Source organism: Salmo salar, chromosome 16 (genome assembly GCF_965601325.2).
Source record: "Salmo salar chromosome 16, fSalSal1, whole genome shotgun sequence".
In the NCBI taxonomy this organism is placed as follows: Eukaryota; Metazoa; Chordata; class Actinopteri; order Salmoniformes; family Salmonidae; genus Salmo; species Salmo salar.
Genome location: NC_138306.1, coordinates 26,433,144 through 26,456,021, shown reverse-complemented (window position 1 = coordinate 26,456,021; position 22,878 = coordinate 26,433,144). Strand labels below are relative to the sequence as shown.

Below are 22,878 nucleotides of genomic sequence, written 5' to 3'. Positions count from 1 at the left end.
TCTTATTGCAACTTAATTGATCAGCTAATTGATTACAATGTATTGTATAGAGCAGTTAAGTCCAAGTCAGCCTTGTCCTTGTTACAGTGTCTGAGTGGCACGTTGGCCTCAAGGAGAAACTATTTCAGTTTAACAGAGGGTATAGGTGATATGGCTATGTTTAATCTCTGTCTCTTTCTCTCTCTCCCTCTCTCAGCCACAGACAGTGTTGTAGAGGTGGATGTGACTACTAGGTGTTTCCGGGGTCAAGGTGAGGGCTACAGAGGGTCAGTAGCAGTAACACCCAGTGGGGTGATCTGTCAGCGCTGGGACTCACAGTACCCCCACAACCACTCATACGTTCCCCAGAACTACCGCTGCAAGTGAGTGAACCACACTTGTATCGACAGCCCTACACACAATATGTTTGTCTTTGTGTGAATATATCTTTATTGTGTGTGTGTGTGTGTGTGTGTGTGTGTGTGTGTGTGTGTGTGTGTGTGTGTGTGTGTGTGTGTGTGTGTGTTTCAGAGACCTGAGGGAGAACAACTGCAGGAACCCAGATGGACGTGACCTCCCATGGTGCTTCACTTCAGACCCTAACGTTCGCACAGCATTCTGCACTAACATCCCCCGCTGTGGCAAACAGAACACTGAACCTCAAGGTGAGAGCCTATTGTAGCATAGCTCCAGGAGATGATACAAGTCTTCAGGTCTCAGACAATCATAGTTCGATGAGTGCTGTAGAGTGTGCAAAGCTGTCATCAAGGCAAAGGGTGGCTAATTTGAAGAATCTATTTTGATTTGTTTAACACTTTTTTTTGGTTACTACATGATTCCATATGTGTTATTTCATGTGTTTTGATGTCTTCACTATTATTCTATAATGTAGAAAATAGTAAAAAATAAAGAAAAAACCTGGAATGAGTAGATATTTCCAAAGTTTTGACTGGTACTGTATATTTAAAACCAAAAACCTTTAGACTTTTACTGAAGTAGTATTTTACTGGGTAACTTTCACTTGAGTCATTTTCTATTAAATTATCTTTACTTTTTCTCAAGTATGACAATTGGCTACTTTTTCCACGACTGTGAATTATTTTGCTGTAACAATATACGTCAAATTAAGATGCCACATCTGTAGAATTCTGGTAATGACAGCCCACTACACATAAACAAACTAGCTCTGACAGATTGGACAGTGATGTGAGGCTCTGTCCCATCAGATAGAGAGAAGAAGGAAGCTATGAACCATTGGATAGAGAGGAGAAAGAAGCTACTGTATGTCCCATTGGATAGTATCAAAAGGGAGGAGCTGTGAGGGATTCTGTGGGATTCATATTATGTAGGGTTGTGCTTTTCTCACACTCAGATGAGAACCTCGGGGCTGGGACAGTTTTGTGACAGTTGTTTTGTGGTCATTATAATCGACTCGCTAAATGTAAAGTAGCCCTTATCCAGCTATCCAGGTAGCTAAACACTCATTCAAATAACTCCGTGAGAAGCAGGGTGCCATTTTGGAAGTTATTTGAATCACAGTGTGAAACTGCAACAAACACAAAAGTACATGTTTTCAGTTACAGTAATATATAGCACAGAATGTCTTCCACAATAACTGCACTAAATGTATGAAATAAGGAATAAGAGTACTCACTCGAGAGCCAAGTATAAAATAAAGTTAGTAGAATGCAACTGTATGCTTGATATTGCTCAGCTAGGTGTCCCTAGGGAGAAATAGCATTGAAGCTCATGCAAAGTACTTAAACTGCCACTAGGGGGTGCTAAACAACTAACAGGTCCAGAACACTCCCCGCCTGGGGTTTTTAACGATCCCCCATAAACCTAACTCTGACCACTGGGGTCTTCTGAAGAAAAAAGGAGAACCACTTCAGAGGTAGGCTGACAGAAGACCTTCAGAGTTCCTTCCTTGACAATTCTCACGTTGACTTTCCTCGCTATCCCATCCCAGCTGTTAAGGGTGTTCACAACGTTGGCCATAGGCCATTTATTTATTTTAGCCTGACTGTCCTTCATTAAGACAACTTCCCCTTCTTTAAGATCTGTCCTCTGTCCTGCCACCACCTGTTCCAAAAGGTGTCAGCCAGACTTTGTACCTGCTTCCAATCTTGCTTGTAGAGTTCTACTTCCCTGAACATGGCTGGTGGATGAGGGGGGACACCAGTCTTCTGTGTCAAGAGCATAGCTGGGATGAGGATGAGGGGTGATTCCGGGTCTGAAGATACTTGGATGAGAGCCTGGCATTCATCACAGCAGTGACCTCAAACATCGGTGTTGTCAGGACTTTGTGTGTAAGGCGTGAAGTTCCACCTTAGAGGATCATGCAGTGAAGGATACGACGTGCAATACCAATCATCTGCTCCCATGCACCACCCATATGGGATGAGTGAGGTGGGTTGAACACCCAGGTACATTTCTGTTCTTGGAGATAACTCTCCATGCTCTCTGAACTGGAGCTTGATCCATTCATCCTCAGTAAGCACCAACAAAGTTTGTACCGCAATCTGAACGTATCTGCTTCGCTATACCTCTGATTGAGAATAATCTTCTCAGGGCATTTATGAAGCTGGAAGCACTTAGTGATTCAATTACTTCTTTGTGTACAGCTCTTGTGCACAAGCACAAGAACATCACCACCCACCATTTGCCATTGGCATGTCCTCCTCTGGTGCTGCGTGAGACCACCTCCCATGGGCCGAAAACATCCACACCGACGTAGGTGAAAGGTGGTGCTACCTGTAGCCGCTCAGCTGTCAGTTCCGCCATTTGCTAGTGTTCCATCTTCCCGTGGAACTTCTTGAACACGACACACTTGAAGAGTGCACCGCTGATACATCGCTTAGTGCCAACCAACCAGAGTCCATCTGCTCGCATGGCATCCTCTGTGAAATGTCTCCCTTGATGTTTCATGGCTTCATGGTGGTGACGCACAAGCAAGGTTGCCAGGTGGTGACGACCTGGAATGATGATGGTGTTGACATTGTTTGTTCCTAATTTAGATTGCTTGATTTGGCCTCCAACTCTGAGCAGCCCGTCACTGTCAACGATAGGATGCAGACTTCGTAGACTGCTGGCAGTAGGAAAACTGCGTTCTGCAGTTATGCACCTAAATTCCTCTGCATAACACTCGTCTTGGACACTCTTTATCACAAGGACTTTGGATCTTTCCAGCTCTTTCCAGCTCTTCTTCAGTGGGATTCTTCAGACAGATGTTCCATCCATGGCAGCTGCTCTCTTGTGCAGACTGAGAGAAGGTCCAAGCTATGTGGAATAAGCGTGCTACTGTCCTTATGAGACTGTTCCATTTGGAGAAACGCTCAAAGCGTTTGGTCACCTGTAAGTCACCTGTGGCCGTATCTCAGAGTCGGAAGCAGAGTTGATAAGGTGTCACGAACCGGCTTGAAGCCTGTAACAAAAAGGGAGACAACATGGAGATAAAGAATAACAAAATGTACTTATTAACTTCTTGGGGCTATGTGGGACGCTAGCGTGCCACCCGTGGTGCACCCAATCAACAGCAGGTGCATTTCAAGAGCGGCAAATTTGAAACCAAATAAATGTCAAAATTCAAATTTTTCAAACATACAACTATCTTACACCCTTTGAAAGATAAACATCTCCTTAATCTAACCACGTTGTCCGATTTCAAAAAGGTTTAACGGCGAAAGCATAAAGTTAGATTATGTTAGGAGAGTACATTGACAATAGCTGTGTGTAATGTTTTGTCAATTCAAAAACAGGCGTCACCAAAACCATAAAACCAGCTAAAATGATGCACTAACCTTTAACAATCTCCATCAGATGACACTCCTAGGACATTATGTTAGACAATACATGCATTTTTAGTTCTATCAAGTTCATATTTATATCCAAAAACAGCGGTTTACTATGGCGTTGATGTTCAGGATATCGTTTCCCTCCAATAACCGGCAGTCAAGTCAGCACCACAAATTAAATAATTAAAATTAGAAAACATTGGTAAAATATTATATTGTCATTTAAAGAATTATAGATTTACATCTCTTGAACGCAATCAACTTGCCAGATTTAAAAATAACCTTACTGGGAAATCACACTTTGCAATAATCTGAGCACTGCGCCCAGAAAAATACGCTTTGCTATACAGACAAACGGCCATGTTGGAGAGATCTAAAATCGAAAATACTATGTAAATAATCCATTACCTTTGATTCTCTTCATCAGATGTCACTTCCAGGAATCCCAGGTCCATAACGAATGTAGTTTTGTTCAAAAAAGCTCATCATTTATGTCCAAAAAGCTCCGTGTTGTTAGCACATGATTTACATTTACATTACATTTAAGTCATTTAGCAGACGCTCTTATCCAGAGCGACTTACAAAATGGTGCATTCACCTTATGATATCCAGTGGAACAACCACTTTACAATAGTGCATCTAAATCTTTTAAGGGGGGGGGGGGTTAGAAGGATTACTTTATCCTATCCTAGGTATTCCTTAAAGAGGTGGGGTTTCAGGTGTCTCCGGAAGGTGGGTGATTGACTCCGCTGTCCTGGCGTCGTGAGGGAGCTTGTTCCACCATTGGGGTGCCAGAGCAGCGAACAGTTTTGACTGGGCTGAGCGGGAACTGTGCTTCCTCAGAGGTAGGGGGGCCAGCAGGCCAGTGGTGGATGAACGCAGTGCCCTTGTTTGGGTGTAGGGCCTGATCAGAGTCTGAAGGTATGGAGGTGCCGTTCCCTTCACAGCTCCGTAGGCAATCACCATGGTCTTGTAGCGGATGCGAGCTTCAACTGGAAGCCAGTGGAGAGAGCGGAGGAGCGGGGTGACGTGAGAGAACTTGGGAAGGTTGAACACCAGACGGGCTGCAGCGTTCTGGATGAGTTGTAGGGGTTTAATGGCACAGGCAGGGAGCTAAGACATGATCTAAGCCAGCCGGACTTCTCGTCATGAACGAGGGGAAAACATATATTTACGTTCGTTCAAACATGTCAAACGTTGTATAGCATAAATCATTAGTGCCTTTTTTAACCAGAACATGAATAATATTCAAGGTGGACGAATGCATTCTCTTTTATAACGTATTGGAACGAGGGTACCCAACATGAACTCGCGCGCCAGGTGTCTAATGGGCCATCATCGTTCCATGGCTCTTGTTCGGTCAGATCTCCCTCCAGAAGACTCAAAACACTTTGTAAAGGCTGGTGACATCTAGTGGAAGCAATAGGAAGTGCCAAAACATTAATCAACCACTGTGTGTTTCAATGGCATAGGCTTAAAGGTAATTCAACACATCAGGTATCCACTTCCTGTCAGAAAATGTCTCAGGGTTTTGCCTGCCAAATGAGTTCTGTTATACTCACAGACACCATTCAAACAGTTTTAGAAACTTTAGGGTGTTTTCTATGCATATAGAATAAGTATATGCATATTCTAGTTACTGGGTAGGATTAGTAACCAGATTAAATCGGGTACGTTTATTTTATCCAGCCGTGAAAATACTGCCCCCTAGCCCCAACAGGTTAACTGAAGTAACCCAATATACAAATACACAATAGTGTGTCTGCATGGAGAGAGTCTCCCAATGAATGTGGAAGAGGTCTATTTATCCTGGGACACACCCGGGCCCAGGTGTTTCCCATGTCGCTGACGACCCTCCCAGCTCCGCCCACCGGCATCCTAATAAGGAAACAAGAGCAAAGAGAGAGAATATGGCAGACAGAGTGGGAGGGTCGTCACAAAGGCCAAACAACTCTAGAGATTTGGAAGAGTGCAGGGCAGGATTCTGAAGAAAAGCTGGTCCAGACAGCCATGTCGTGTTGCTGAGGAGGGCTACTGTTACGGATCTAAACTCATGGTCAGCTAGGTTGAGATCTGCGGGCACGTACCTCCATTGGTCTGGGGACGTGGATTGCCAGATGCACTGAACTCTGTTGCTCACGTAGATGTAGAACCGCCTTGTTTGGTTGTGGATGTACACAAGTACCACTTTGCTATCCGAATAGTATGTGATGCTGTCAAACTTCAGATCCATCTCCTCAACTATCAACTCTGCAATCTGGACTGCCACCACGGCTGCGCATAGTTCCAGTCTAGGGATAGTGAGTTCTGGCTGGGGAGCCAGCTTGGCCTTTCCAAAGACAAAGCCAAATGATTATACTAGCCCTTGAACTGGCTGACGACCTCGAACTGACTGATGATTTGTAAGAGCGCGAACTTATATACTGTGCATCGAATGCTCCATGTTTCTCTTTAATGTTTTCATCTTTCTGTGTAGAATTTTCCTTACTACTTTCCTCCATGATGTGAGGTAAGCGTGGTATGTAGGTGAAGACTTAAGCTGGCGATGTCATGATGGCTTGCTCTGCGCCGAGATGACAGCCCATTAACCTCTCTCGGAGAGGTGGGACGCTATCGTCCCACCCACGGTTCACACTATTCAACAGCCAGTAAAAAATCAGAGCGCCAAATTCAAAACCACAAAATGTCATAATTCTAAGTTTTCAAACATAGGACTATTTTACACCATTTTATAGATACACTTCTCCTGAATCGAACCACGTTGTCCGATTTCAAAAAGGCTTTACAGCGAAAGCAAAACATTAGATTATGTTAGGAGAGTACATAGACACAAATAACCACACAGCCATTTTCCAAGCAACTAGATGCATCACAAATACCCAAAACACAGCTAAATGAAGCACTAACCTTTGACAATCTTCATCAGATGACACTCCTAGGACATCATGTTACAGAATACATATATTTTTTGTTCGATCAAGTTCATATTTATATCCATAAACCCCAGTTTACATTGGCGCGTGACGTTCAGAAAATATTTTGCCTCCAATACTGCCAGTGAATTAGCACAACAATTTACAAAAATACTCATCATAAACATTGATAAAATATTAAACTGTCATTCAAAGAATTATAGATGAACATCTCCTTTATGCTAACGCTGTGACAGATTTCAAAAAAGCTTCAAGAGGAAAGCACACTTTGCAATAATCTGAGTACTGCGCTCAGAAAAAAACACCAGGCAATACAGATACCCGCCATTTTGGAGTCATTTAAAATATTAAATAGCATTAGAAATATTCACTTACCTTTGATGATCTTCATCAGAAGGCACTTCCAGGAATCCCAGGTCCACAATAAATGTTGCTTTGTTCGATAAAGTCCATCATTTATGTCCAAATAGCTCCTTGTTGTTAGCGCGTTCAGTTAGCTACTCCAAGTGTAGGAAGCGCACGGAAAATGTCACGACGAAAAGTAAAAAAAGTTCTAAAAGCATCAATCTTTAGGGCCTTTATAACGTGAAACTTAAATAATATTCCAACCGGACGATTCCATTGTCTTGAAAAACGTTTTGGAACAGAGCTACCTTCACGTGAGTGCGCGCCAATGAACTGATGTCCTTCCCTGGGTCACCAAATTCCCCACCTTCTTGTTCGCTCTCTGTTCATCATAGACGCCTCAAACAACTTTCTAAAGACTGTTGACATCTAGTGGAAGCCTTAGGAAGTGCAAAATGAACCCTAAATCACTGTGTGTTCGATTGGCAATGACTTGAAAGGACTACAAGCACCAGAATTCTCACTTCCTGGTTAGATTTTTCTCAGGTTTTTGCCTGCCATATGAGTTCTGTTATACTCACAGACATCATTCAAACAGATTTAGAAACTTCAGAGTGTTTTCTATCCAAATATACTAATAATATGCATATTCTAGTTCCTGGGCCCGAGTAGTAGGCCGTTTAATTTGGGTACGTTTTTCATCCGGCCGTGAAAATACTGCCCCCTTATACCTTAAGAAGTTACATCTTTAGTCCTTGCTGCTAAACGTGGAGGTTTCTCTCTTACGGGTAGCCGTGCCTGTCTTTTCACTATACTGGACTCGCTAAATGTACAGTAGCCCTTAGCCAGCTATCCAGTTAGCTAAACATTCATTCAAATAACTCAGTGAGAAGCAGGGTGGCGGTTTGGAAGTTTACTTGAATCACAGTGTGAAACTGCAACAAACACAAAAGTACATGTTTTCAGTTACAGTAGTATAGAGCACAGAATGTCATCCACAATAACTGTACTAAATGTATGAAATAAGGAATAAGAGTACTCAATCTAGAGCCACATATAAAATAAAGTTAGTAGAATGCAACTGTATGCTTGATATTGCTCAGCTAGGTGTCCCTAGGGAGAAATAGCAGTGAAGCTAATGCAAAGTAGCTAACAGCTAACTCAATTATTCATATTTTACAGAAACATGAACATTATATGTGATAAACATTTATATTGTGTTAATAAACGCATGTACTTACAGACATTGCGTCATATGAAGCTTATAAAGAATGATGTTGAATGATTGTAACTACTCTGTCACACTTACCCATTGCGATAAACATTTGAAACGGCTTCCTGTCACATGACACAAACAGGTGAATTCTACACTGCTGCACTTAAACTGCCACTAGGGGGTGCTAAACAACTAACAGGTCCAGAACAGTCATGTTGTGGTCTACCAGTCAGGACAACATAGCTCAGTATAGTTTTCCCAATATATTCCCCTGGGGCTGGTTTGTAGTATTCTATTACATTAACATAAATATATTTTCATATTTCATTAGCTAGGTCTCATGTATGTGTTGCAGACTGCTACACGGGTAGTGGAGAGAACTACAGAGGCGAGGTTTCCAGGACCAGGTCAGGTCTTCCCTGTTCCCTCTGGAGTGACCACAGCAACAGGTAACAAAACCACACGCTACACATCTTTGTGTGTGTGTGTGGGTGGATGCCAGAGGGAGTGCCCTACCTATACGGAAAACCACATGAATTCCGCATGTAAACGGATGAAGTGTCCCAAAAACACTTTTTGTTTTGCGTGACCTGACATATGAAACAAAATGGATGACGTAGTACACAATTTGATGACGTAGTGAACAAAAAATGTGAGCACCACTTTCAAAACTACTGTCTGAAATCATACAAAAGTTTGAGAGTGCATCTTTAACCTGTAGTTGACCCCCTCGTTGGGACATTCCCCATGTCCCCATAAAGACAAAGGCTATCTTAAGCTTACAGTAGGTGTTAGGTTTAGGGTTAGGGTCACAGTTAGGGTTAGAATTAGGGGTAGGGGTTAGGTTTAGGGTTAGGGGTTAGGGAAAACATATGCTGTGTGTGTGTGTGTGTGTGTGTGTGTGTGTGTGTGTGTGTGTGTGTGTGTGTGTGTGTGTGTGTGTGTGTGTGTGTGTGTGTGGTGTGTGTGTGTGTGTGTGTGTGTGAAAGCATCTGGGGGACATGCTTCAAGCCTCACCTCTGAACCTGAGCCTCTTCCTTTTTTGGGAACACTTCACACTTCAAAGCCAGACAGCTCCTCTGCTTGGCTCCCACCCAGGGGTTAGACGTCAGAGGTCAGGGATAGAGTTTAATATTTTCCGGGTAATTTACAAATGTTTCATCCCGAAAATGAATCACTTTTCCCCTGGGTGACCTGGTATTTCCAGTCAAAACCGGAAGTGTCATTCTAAAACAAATAAAGCATATAAATGTGTCTCGATTTGATTAGAGCTTGAATCGGCATTAAAATTCAAGCATGATGCCACCTGAGCCTGATTAGCCATACATTATAAACATTTTATGAGCCCATTCCCAAAAAAGTGTAAAAGATTGTGCAGTTATCCAAGACAGCATATACAGTGCATTCGGAAAGTATTCAGACACCTTGACCTTTTCCACAATTTGTTACGTTACAGCGTTATTCTAAAATGGATGAAATAGTTTTTTCTCCTCATCAATCTACACACAATAGCCCATAATGACAAAGCAAAAACAAGTTTTAAGAAATCTTTGCAAATGAATTAAAAATAATAAAGGGAATTTACATATTTACATCAGTATTCAGCCACTTTACAAAGTACTTTGTTGAAGCACCTATGGCAGAAATTACAGTCTCGAGATCCTCTCAAGCTCTATTAGGTTGGATGGGGAGCATTGCTACACAGCTATTTTCAGGTCTTTCCAGAGATGTTCGATCAGGTTTAAGTCCAGGCTCTGGCTGGGCCACTAAAGGACATTTAGAGACTTGTCCCGAAGCCACTCCTGCGTTGTCTTGGCTGTGTGCTTACGGTCAATGTCCTGTTGGAAGGTGAACCCTCGCCCCAGTCTGCGGTCCTGAGTGCTCTGAAGCAGGTTTTCATCAAGGATCTCTCTGTACTTTGCTCCTTTCATCTTTCCCTCGATCCTGAGTAGTTTCCTATTCTCTGCAACTGAAAAACATCCCCACAGCATGATGCTGCTACCACCAAGCTTCACCGCAGGGATGGTGACAGGTTTCCTCCAGACATGACGCTTGGCATTCAGGCCAAAGAGTTCAATCTTGGTTTCATCAGACCAGATAATCTTTTTTTTCATGGTCTGAGAGTCCTTAAGGTACCAACTTGGCAAACTCCAAGCGGGCTGTCATGTGCATTTTACTGAGGAGTGGATTCCGTCTGGCCATTCTACCATAAACGCCTGATTGGTGGAGTGCTGCAGAGATTGTTGTCCTTCTGGAAGGTTCTCCCATCTCCAAAGAGGAACTGTAGAGCTCTGTCAGAGTGACAATTTCTTTGACCTCATAGCTTGGTTTTTGCTCTGACATGCACTGTCTACTGTTGGATCTTATATAGACAAGTGTGTGCCTTTCCAAAACATGCCCAATCAATTGAATTTACCACAGGTGAACACCAATCAAGTTGTAAAAACATCTCAAGGATGATCAATGGAAACAGGATGCACCTGAGCTCAATTTTGAGTCTCATAGCAAAGGGTCTGAATACTTATGGAAATAAGGTATTTCAGTTTTTTTTTAAGTTTTTTTACATTTGCAAACATTTCTAAAACCCTGTTTATGTTTTGTCATTATGGGGCATTGTCTCTAGATTGATGAGGATTGGATTTGATTTAATGCATTTTAGAATAAGACTATAACATGACAAAATGTGGAAAAGGTCAAGGGTTCTGAATACTTTCCGAATGCACTGTATAATATACTGTTTATGCTACCGCACAATAAGCATGACAGAAAAACATAAAAGGCCATAAATGTAGCTATGCTCTCTTTGGTTTATAAATGTTTTAAGCTCCAGTAGGCTAATATTTTTGAGTGTGGATTGTATTTCTGTATTGTATTGTATTGTATTGTATTATACTGTATTATAGGACTTGAATTACGAACCTCTTTCAATGAAGCTCGGAGAGAACATGCGATGCTGGTGCAGGATATGTGTTCAACAAGTCGGTTTGTGATATGTCTGCCCTGCTAGAGCTGCCCTGGTCAACTGTAAGTGCTGTTATTGTGAAGAGGAACCATCTAGGAGCAACAACGGCTCATCCGCAAAATGGTAGGCCACACAAGCTCACAGAACGGGACCTCTGAGTAAGGAGGGGTGTAGTGCGTAACAATCGTCTCTCCTCAGTTGCAACACTCACTACCGAGTTCCAAACTGCCTCTGGAAGTAATGTCAGCACAATAAATGTTCGTCTGGAGCTTCATCGAATGGGGTTCCATGGCAGAGCAGCTGCACACAAACTTATGATCACCATGCGCAATGCCAAGAGTAAGCTGGCGTGGTGTAAAGCTCGTTGCCTTTGGACTCTGGAGCAGTGGAAATGCATTCTCTGGAGTGATGAATCACACTTCACCATCTGGCAGCCCTACAGACTAATTTTGGTTTGGCTGATGCCAGGAGAATGCTACCCACCCCAATGCATAGTGCCAACTGTAAAGTTTGGTGGAGAAGGAATAATGGTTTGAGGGTTGTTTTTCATGGTTCGGGCAAAGCCCCTTAGTTCTTAGCGTTATAGCATACAATGACATTCTAGACGATTCTGTGCTTCCAACTTTGTGGCAACAGTTTGGGGAAGGCCCTTTCCTATTCCAGCATGACAATGCCCCGTGCAAAAAGAGAGGTCCATACAGAAATTGTTTGTCAAGATCGGTGTGGAAGAACTTTACTGGCCTGCACAGAGCCCTGACCTCAAACCAATCGAACATATTTGTGAAGAATTGTAACACCAACTGCAAGCCAGCTTAATCACCCAACATCAGTGCCCGACCTCACTAATGCTCTTCTGGCTGAAATGAAGCCTGTCCCCGCAACAATGGTCCAACATCTATTGGAAATCCTTCTCAGAAGAGTGGAGGCTGTTATAGCAGCAAAGGGGACCAACTCAATATTATTGCCTATGATTTTGGAATGAGAAGTTTGAAAAGCAGGTGTCTACACACTTTTGGTCATGTAGTGTGTGTGGATCTATATACAGTTGAAGTTGGAAGTTTACATACACTTAGGTTGGAGTCATTAAAACTAGTTTTTCAACCACTCCACAAATTTCTTGTTAACAAACTATAGTTTTGGCAAGGCGGTTAGGACATCTACTTTGTGCATGACACAAGTAATTTTTCACACAATTGTTTACAGACAGATTATTTCACTTATAATTCACTGTATCACAATTCCACTGGGTCAGAGGTTTACACACACTAAGTTGACTGTGCCTTTAAACAGCTTGGAAAATTCCAGAAAAGAATGTCATGGCTTTAGAAGCTTCTGATAGGCTAATTGACATCATCTGAGTCAATTGGAGGTGTACCTGATTATGTATTTCAAGACCTACCTTCAAACTCAGTGCCTCTTTGCTTGACATCATGGGAAAATCAAAAGAAATCAGCCAAGACCTCCGAAAAAAAATTGTAGACCTTCACAAGTCTGGTTCATCCTTGGGAGCAATTTCCAAATGCCTGAAGGTACCACATTCATCTGTACAAACAATAGTACGCAAGTATATACACCATGGGACCACGCAGCCGTCATTCCGCTCAGGAAGGAGACGCGTTCTGTCTCCTTGAGATGAACGTACTTTGGTGCGAAAAGTGCAAATCAATCCCGGAACAACAGCAAAGGACCTTGTAAAGATGCTGAAGGAAACAGGTACAAAAGTATCTATATCCACAGTAAAACAAGTCCTATTTCGACATAGCAAGGAAGAAGCCACTGCTCCAAAACAGCCCAAAAAAAGCCAGACTACGGTTTGCAACTGCACATGGGGACAAAGATCGTACGTCTTGGAGAAATGTCCTCTGGTCTGATGAAACAAATATAGAACGGTTTGGTCATAATGACGATCTGTATGTTTGGAGGAAAAAGGGGGAGCCTTGCAAGCCGAAGACCACCATCCCAACCGTGAAGAACGGTGGTGGCAGCATCATGTTGTCTGGGTGCGTTGCTGTAGGAGGGACTGGTGCACTTCACAAAATAGTTGGCATCATGAAATTAAGTGGATATAGTGAAGCAACATCTCAAGACATCAGTCAGGAAGTTAAAGCTTGGTCTCAAATGGGTCTTCCAAATGGACAATGACCCCAAGCATACTTCCAAAGTTGTGGCAAAATGGCTTATGGACAACAAAGTCAAGGTATTGGAGTGGCCATCATAAAGCCCTGACCTCATCCTATAGAACATTTGTGGGCAGAACTGAAAAAGCGTGTGCGAACAAGGAGGCCTACTAACCTGACTCAGTTATACCAGCTCTGTCAGGAGGAATGGGCCAAAATTCACCCAACTTATTGTGGGAAGCTTGTGGAAGGCTATCCGAAATGTTTGACCCAAGTTAAACAATTTAAAGGCAATGCTAGCAAATACTAATTTTGTGTATGTGAACTTCTGACCCGCTGGGAATGTGATGAAAGAAATAAAAGGTGAAATAAATCATTCTCTCTACTATTATACTGACATTTCACATTCTTAAAATAAAGTGGTGATCCTAACTGACCTAAAACAATGAGTTGTTACTTGGATTTAATGTCAGGAATTGTGAAAAACTGAGTTTAAATGTATTTGGCTAAGGTATATGTAAACTTCCGACTTCAACTGTATATATATATATATATATATATATATATATATATACTGCTCAAAAAAATAAAGGGAACACTAAAATAGCACATCCTAGATCTGAATGAATGAAATAATCTTATTAAATACTTTTTTCTTTACATAGTTGAATGTGCTGACAACAAAATCACACAAAAATAATCAATGGAAATCCAATTTATCAACCCATGGAGGTCTGGATTTAGAGTCACACTCAAAATTAAAGTGGAAAACCACACTACAGGCTGATCCAACTTTGTAATGTCCTTAAAACAAGTCAAAATGAGGCTCAGTAGTGTGTGTGGCCTCCACGTGCCTGTATGACCTCCCTACAACGCCTGGGCATGCTCCTGATGTGGTGGCGGATGGTCTCCTGAGGGATCTCCTCCCAGACCTGGACTAAAGCATCTGCCAACTCCTGGACAGTCTGTGGTGCAACATGGCGTTGGTGGATGGAGCGAGACATGATGTCCCAGATGTGCTCAATTGGATTCAGGTCTGGGGAACGGGCGGGCCAGTCCATAACATCAATGCCTTCCTCTTGCAGGAACTGCTGACACATTCCAGCCACATGAGGTCTAGCATTGTCTTGCATTAGGAGGAACCCAGGGCCAACCGCACCAGCATATGGTCTCACAAGGGGTCTGAGGTTCTCATCTCGGTACCTAATGGCAGTCAGGCTACCTCTGGCGAGCACATGGAGGGCTGTGCGGCCCCCCAAAGAAATGCCACCCCACACCATGACTGACCCACCGCCAAACCGGTCATGCTGGAGGATGTTGCAGGCAGCAGAACGTTCTCCACGGCGTCTCCAGACTCTGTCACGTCTGTCACATGTGCTCAGTGTGAACCTGCTTCATCTGTGAAGAGCACAGGGCGCCAGTGGCGAATTTGCCAATCTTGGTGTTCTCTGGCAAATGCCAAACGTCCTGCACGGTGTTGGGCTGTAAGCACAACCCCCACCTGTGGACGTCGGGCCCTCATACCACCCTCTTGGAGTCTGTTTCTGACCGTTTGAGCAGACACATGCACATTTGTGACCTGCTGGAGGTCATTTTGCAGGGCTCTGGCAGTGCTCCTCCTGCTCCTCCTTGCACAAAGGCGGAGGTAGCGGTCCTACTGCTGGGTTGTTGCCCTCCTACGGCCTCCTCCATGTCTCCTGATGTACTGGCCTGTCTCCTGGTAGCGCCTCCATGCTCTGGACACTACGCTGACAGACACAGCAAACCTTCTTGCCACAGCTCGCATTGATGTGTCATCCTGGATGAGCTGCACTACCTGAGCCACTTGTGTGGGTTGTAGACTCCGTCTCATGCTACCACTAGAGTGAAAGCACCGCCAGCATTCAAAAGTGACCAAAACATCAGTCAGGAAGCATAAGAACTGAGAAGTAGTCTGTGGTCACCACCTGCCGAACCACTCCTTTATTGGGGGTGTCTTGCTAATTGCCTATAATTTCCACCTGTTGTCTATTCTATTTGCACAACAGCATGTGAAATGTATTGTCAATCAATGTTACTTCCTAAGTGGACAGTTTGATTTCACAGAAGTGTGATTGACTTGGAGTTACATTGTGTTGTTAAAGTGTTCCCTTTATTTTTTTGAGCAGTGTATATCAGTGCATATATATGAATCTTGAACAGTATTATCTGTTTTGTAGGCAATTTTAAAGCAATTGATGGTGAGAAAGATTGCGAGAAAGATTGCGATAGTGTGCTTGCTTATGCACTGATTTAAAGCAATGATGTTCGAGTGATAGACTGTTTTAACAAAAGAAAAAGTCTTTACAATTAGAAAGGTAAGGTGACCCCCGAAAGCCAGATGGAGATGTGTAAATTAGATGCGCATTCGGTCCTTATTACAGTAGCATAATCTATGCTGCCAACCAGCTCTCAAAGTCACACTTCAGAATTAGACGTTCATCCATGTTTCTCAAATGTCAAATTTCGAGGTTGTTGCAAACATCAAATTTCAAAGTGTTTAAGGTTAAGTACAGGCATTAACTCAACATTTTTAAGGTTTGGGTTAAGTTTATTCATTAACTCTGAAATGTTAAGGTTAGGCATTAACTCTGAATGGTTAATGTAAGGGTTAAGGTTTGGGAAAGGCTTTCTATCGCTGGATTCGAACTTCCAACTTTTGGAATCAGAGGTAGATCCACCATCCCTGTCCACAACCGAAACCTATCCCCGTCTACAACTGAAACCTACTTGAAGGTAACAGCACTCACTGTTGCATCTAGTGGCCGGTTTCCACATCATCTCCCGACGTCCTCAGGCATGGACGGACGTCGAATACTAACTTGTATCAAGAGTGATGTGGCTGATGCTGCAGCAAATGTAGGCCTACCTGTCACAGAAAAAAAGTTACCATGATGAGCTGATACATGCATTGTAAACTGCGCTCATACTGAGACGAGCTGTCTGTCCCCACCCTGCGCGTTGATTTTTAAATGTATTTAACCTTTATTTAACTAGGCAAGTCAGTTAATGAGAACACATTTTAATTTACACTGACGGCCTACTTGTAAAGCCTCCCCAGCCAAAGCTGGGCCAATTGTGCACCACCCTATGGGACTCCCGATCACGGCCGGTTGTGATACAGCCTTGGATCGAACTTTGGTCTGTAGTGACGCCTCTAGCACTGCAATGCAGTGCCTTAGACTGCTGTGCCACTCGAGAATTGAGCATGCAGATAGAAGGCCATAGAGAAGACAGATTTAGACATTGCATATAATTGAACAGTTCCATTTCACATCATGCTGTTCATAGAAATAATTATTATGATATACCAGTTTCTCGCAGTTATTTATCCCGTGAAAAGGAAGTGGGTTAGGGCAGGAAATCTCGGTAACCCATTTCCCGGTATTCAACCCTAGTCAGGGATCAGCGGTTTATTGTTTATGTTAAAGAGACTCAGAGGGATCATCCCTCTCTCACACTCAAACTCACACTCACACTCACACACACACTCGCTGTGCGTCAGTGATGGGTCCTCCTCTGAATTCCCCTCTTCTTATCATCCAGGAATGTCTGGGAAAGAATTCTGTTGGTCACGTTCCAAACATTACGATCATTTCTCTGTCAGTGGAGGTGTGTGGGTGTATGTAAGGGAGAGAGGGAGAGAAAACGACAGTGAGAAACCATACACACCTGTGGTAGGCTCAATATGCTAGGCTGACTGTATCTCTTACACTGTTATATAAACTCTACGCTTCTTCTTTGCGTGTGTTTAGTGGTGACAGAGATGCGGCGGTGCTGACTGTCAGACAGGAGGGGAGTTTCTGTAGGAACCCAGACAGAGATACATACGGCCCCTGGTGTTACACTAACAGCACTGCTATACCCTGGGACTACTGCAGCATCAAACTATGTGAGTCTCACACACACACACACACACACACACACACACACACACACACACACACACACACACACACACACACACACACACACACAACTGCTGTAGTGGCATCATCACTGTGTTGTCACTAAGACCTCGTGTTTCATCCTCTGTCATACAGGTGAACCATCAGAGAACACCATTCCACAGAGAGGTCAGTCCTTCAACTCACGCCTTCTGGTTTTCATGTTTTCATCTTGAACCTCTTCGGGTAAACCATGTTTTTTCAACATAGTTTCCTCTTTCTCAACTTGTCAGTGGAGGTGTCCAAGGTGTTGTGTTTCATTCATAAGAGGACCAGGATAGTAGGAGGAGCTCCAATTGCCATTACAGACGGAAGCTGGATGGTCAGCATACAGAAAGGGTACACACACACAAACACACATAGACACACAATTGGCTTTGCATCTCTGTATTATATAGAGGGTAAACTGCTCTTGTGTCAGATGTATAGACCATCTGTCCCAGTGTTGGAGTTAGCGAAGATCCATCCCCAGTGTGTGATATCATGTGTGTTGTGTTCCTTCACCAGGTCCAGTCACTGGTGTGGAGGTTCTCTTATACGGGAGGAGTGGGTTCTCACTGACAGACAGTGTTTCTCCTCATGGTAACTGGACCTCTCTCTCTCTCTCCCTCTCAATATTTATTTTTAGCTCTTTTCCTTTCTTCCGCTGTACCTATTTCTTTACTATACTTACATCTACCTGTCTCCACCCAGTGTTCCAGACCTGAGTGAGTACCGTGTGTGGTTGGGTGTGTCAGACCTCCGTGGCTCGGCTCCTAACGACTCCTTCAGACAGGAAGTCTCCATCTCCCATGTGGTCTGTGGTCCCGAGGGCTCCAACCTGGCCCTCATACGGCTGGCCAAGTGAGTGCATAAACAGAAATATACAAACACAGCTGGTCGGTTTACATAGTGTTCTACTCCTGAAGTAACTTTTTGTTGATATGATTATGTCTTTGTCTCTGTAAGGCCTGCCCTCCCTGCAGACAGTGTTCACACCATTCAGCTGCCAGTGGCTGGGTGCTCTATTGCTGAGGGTACGATGTGTAGCATGTATGGATGGGGCGAAACCAAAGGTACACACACATACCATCATACCCATCAGATTTTATCATCTAGATAAGGAACTGGTTATTCATTAGCTCTACTGATCAAAATCTCCCCCCTTCGCTCTCTCAGGGACGGGTCATGAGGGTGTACTGAAGGTGGTCCATCTGCCCATGGTCAGTAATGAGAGGTGTAGAGAACAACACAGAGGGAACCTCCACATCACAGACACCAAGATCTGCGCTGGGGGGAGGAGGGATGAGGGGGTCTGTGAGGTAAGTAGGCTGGTGAACTGCTAATGAAATGTTCTGCACTGAAACACTTGAACAGAGTTTGCTCTCACCAGGAGAGTACTGACTAACGTATGTTTTATGTCTCGCTCCGTCAGAGGGACTATGGCGGCCCCTTGGTGTGCCAGGAAGGAGAGAGCAGGGTCATAGTGGGGGTCAGTGTCCATGGCAGAGGCTGTGCCCGTGCCAACCGCCCTGGCATCTTCATCAACATCCCCTTCTACACACAGTGGATCCACAAGGTGTTCAGACACTACCCTGAACCTCAGATCAACTAGAGACAAACCTTTATCCCATCATCAACTACAGACTAGACCCAACCTTGAGACGTCCTACAACCGGTGGATCCATAAGATCTTCAGATACTATCCTGACCCTTACCCTGATCTGACCAACTAGAACCACCTTGATATAGACACATTGTTGTGTAAGTCCAGTAAGGAACAGCTGAGTCCTTGTGCATTTGAAAGGGGGGAAAATCCAGCCGTATTGTAAATATCAGATGCAACTCCAGACTTGATGCTGGACTGCTAAAATACTCATCATGGGCTTCTATATGTCTGCGGAGTGGAACATAATTGTGTTGATAAGACTGCTGGATTGATCTTTAGATAATATAAATAGGTATTGTTACAAACATGCTACTAAGGGCAACAGATGTGTGGATATGTGGTTGGCCAACGACCATGTCCTGAAGCTGGTAAGGTTTGGAGTCAGAAAGACGCTGTAGATAAGACGGTAAAAGTGGGAATACACTTGATTCCGGACGTTACTTGAATATACTGAAAACCAAAAGTAGCAGTAGCTCTCCACTTCTGTAGTGTGCTTCTGTAGGGCACTGTCAAGGGATCTAAAATACAGCTGGGTCGTTCCACCTTTTGAGAAGTGTAAAACATTTAATTTGACAAAATTTTAACATTCTGCCACAAAGAGCACATGTTCAACTTAAAAAATAAAACATTTCCCCATCTCAAGAGGTTAAATAAAAAAAGGGTTGATGATTTCATCTTAAATCAGTCATAAAACCCTTGTGAAAGGGGGATGGAAGCTTGTTGTGTGCAACAGGGAGTGGCAATTGAATGCCAGCTTCACAAAATGTTCTAAATTGTTAAAACATTTCGAGCCTGTCTATCTATGGGTAACAGGGTTGATGTGTTATGCTTGACCGGCTCAGTTTTCCACCACAAAACACCAGAACATTTCCAAAAAGAGTATAACCAGCTCACCTGCTTTTACATTATGATTTGACTATTAGATGTTCAATGTTTCTTTTGATTAAAATATTTATGTAGGAATAGTTTCACCATATTAAAATTAGAGTTCAGTTCACGTAACAGGTTTGACCTTAAAATGAGGGACAGAGGTAAATGAATCACAAATTACATGAAATAAATAATAATCTTCAGAAATGACTTTACAAAGCAAAAACATAACTAGGGATTTACAATGATGGGGAAAACATGGAGAAATGTTGTGGTTAAGTGGGTTAAAAATCGTCCTAGAAGTCACAGAGGGTTCATGAAAAAACATGTAAAAATGCTGACTTTATCAAGTCTTTATTTATATAAAAATCTGATATATTGAATATATTGACATATTGAATTCTCCATGTGGTCTATATTAAAGGGCACTTCATTTAATGTAACAGACTTTTAAAATGCAATACTGGTGCACCATTTCTACTTTAATATCAAAGGGAAGAAAAAGGCTCTCTTTTTGTGGAACAACCCAGCTCTGTACATCTGAGGGCATTATACTATACTATGCCTATAAGTGTCTCAGTGTAAATAGTTTTCTGAGTGTAAATCTGACAGGCGGAATGTGATATGGGTCTTATAGACCTGTGAGAGGATGGGGACGTTGGCCTTTTTAGGAACATGGAAAGATCAATATGAAGCCATTGAAGGTAAATACATGTGTATATATGTTTTATTTCTGTGTATGTATTGTAAAGGTAAAAGGGTATGCAGCTCCAAGCCTTTCCAGTTTCCTCGGACCCTCTCCCTCTCCTTTCTATCAATTTTAACTCTCCTTGTCATCTATTCTCCCCTTCTCTCTTCCTGCAGTGATGTATTCTGTTTGACACACACAATCAGTATGACTGATTACGTGTCTGTGTGTGTTTGTATGTGCGTGTGTGTGCGAGTGGGATCTGTGAATTCTATCAGAGTGAGTTATATTCCCTCACCTCCCTCAGCCTCTGGCAGACATCCAGTAACTATCTACTCTGGAAATGAATTTTCACAGAATCTGTCACCGCAAACTGTTATCAAAATGGAGCTGTTGGCTACTGTATGTTCAGTGTTATTGTGAGAATATTAGCCTCTATCTCTATCACACATTGATCTGACTATTTCACCTGTGAATGTGAGTGGTCCCTCAAACAAGTAACCCCTACTTTATAGCTTTAATTGTTTATGTGGGTGTATTTGTAAATGTAGTGAAGTTGCATTCTGTGTCTGTGTGTATATGTGTGATGTGAATTTTTTATGCTGCTATACAAGGTTGTAAATATTACATTATATGTACATGTATACTATAGGCTAATGTTCATATATTGTTTTTAATTTGAATACTCCATGTCAATATTACAGTACTATGATATACCTGTAGTACACCGTGTTCCTATCTTAATGTATCTGTAAGTCAATCATTGAATACTGTTTTAATGTGTTTATATTTTAGTGTTACAGTATATTACCATACCCACATACAATGAGTTTGTTCATTTAATTTGCATTAGGTGGTTGTGAGTGCAATCATTAGGCCTAATTTCAATTTCAATGTTTCAGCGAGAATTTGATGTGTTCACAACCAGGCATTATAACAGTAGGCTTCTAACAGGTGTCTATTCAATTCGATTCAGAAAGAATCCATCAAAGGATGGAAGGAAGATGTCTGACGCATATCTCACATAGGTCTGTAATGCACATTGAAAACTCCAACGCTGACATACATGGGACAAGAAAATAAAAAGGTAGGCGCTAATGTCTTAAAAAAAGTATGAAAATGTATGCACTCACTACTGTAAGTCAAATAAAACAACAATAATAATGGCGCCGGAGGGGAGGGCTGCCATTTTACGGACTCCTAACCAACTGTGCTATTTTGTTTTTTCGCAAGTCATTTTGTACATACTGTTGCTTCTACCGTCTCTTATGACCGAAAAGAGCTTCTGGATATCAAAATAGCAATAACTCACCTCGAACTGGACAAAGATTTTTCTTTAATGAGTCCGATGCAAAGGATATACTGCTTTGTCAAGAAAAAGCCCAAATCACTGTCAGTGTGAAGAAAAGACGTAGAAAAAGGGTGAGGAGGGCGGTGTGCCTTGTATAAATTCACAGATGAGTAGGTAAACCGCCACTACCCTCGGTATTATTGGCCAATGTGCTATCATTGGAAAACAAACTAAACAATCTGCGATTAAGATTATCCTACAAACGGTACATTAAAAACTGTAATATCTTATGTTTCACCGAGACTTTGCTGAACACCGATAATAGCGTCTGATAAATTAATAAAAATTTATATGGAATAAAGGAATAAAGGATTTTTTGTGGATGTTTGCTTTTGCGTTGAATGTGTAGCCTACTGTAGAAGAAGCTGGGAGCAAATTGTTGGCCAGCCTCAAGGTCTGTCAGAGGGTGCTATTATTCCTGACAACATTTGCCCCGTGATGTCCCAATGCAACAAGATTAAAATGTAGAAAATATGTCTTAATAAAACACCATGCTAGTGGCTAATTCTACTTCCTGAGGTTGCGTATGGAGTTCAGTCAGGTTGCAGCAGTCTGTTGTTTACCCATAGATCTAGATGGAGAACTATAATGCCCAAAAAACATATTTTAGCATGGGCTGCGCCATTGAGGACTTTCACCATTTTGAAGTACTGGGTGGGACTTCCTATCGACGGGTTGGTTGACAACGTCACTAAAATTATACAAGCTGCCATGTGAGGAATCTATGGTGGCTCGTTTCAACTCATTATCATTGATACCATGTCTTGTTTTGTGGTGTTTTGACTCATGTGAAGTCTATGCTAATATGGCAAAAATATTGTTAGCTAGCTAACAAAGAACTGTAACAATGTATTTGAGAGACAACAAGTGCTCATTGTGAAAATGTGTTTCGGTTTTCAATAAATATGTGGAGACAAAATATAGTTTACATGTTGTCAACAATCTAAGCCAACCCCATCTGTTTTGCCACATAGTTGTGCACGCAACGGTTTTGTTGCTAAACAACCCAC

The 22,878-nt window shown here is 42.6% G+C and overlaps 1 protein-coding gene across 1 annotated transcript in view; it reads left to right on the top strand.

Moving 5' to 3' along the window:
• The window catches only part of LOC106573447 (hepatocyte growth factor), a 39,908-nt gene extending 17,717 nt beyond the window's left edge, over window positions 1-22,191 (top strand). Inside the window, exons 8-18 of the mRNA XM_014148499.3 lie at window positions 197-362; window positions 511-644; window positions 8,623-8,716; window positions 17,120-17,256; window positions 17,408-17,440; window positions 17,545-17,650; window positions 17,819-17,893; window positions 18,005-18,154; window positions 18,260-18,366; window positions 18,470-18,612; window positions 18,726-22,191. Of these exons, the coding sequence (XP_014003974.1) occupies window positions 197-362; window positions 511-644; window positions 8,623-8,716; window positions 17,120-17,256; window positions 17,408-17,440; window positions 17,545-17,650; window positions 17,819-17,893; window positions 18,005-18,154; window positions 18,260-18,366; window positions 18,470-18,612; window positions 18,726-18,905 (1,325 nt within the window). The 3' untranslated portion in view covers window positions 18,906-22,191. The remainder of the gene's footprint in view (window positions 1-196; window positions 363-510; window positions 645-8,622; window positions 8,717-17,119; window positions 17,257-17,407; window positions 17,441-17,544; window positions 17,651-17,818; window positions 17,894-18,004; window positions 18,155-18,259; window positions 18,367-18,469; window positions 18,613-18,725) is intronic.
• The last annotated feature ends 687 nt before the right edge of the window (window positions 22,192-22,878 follow it).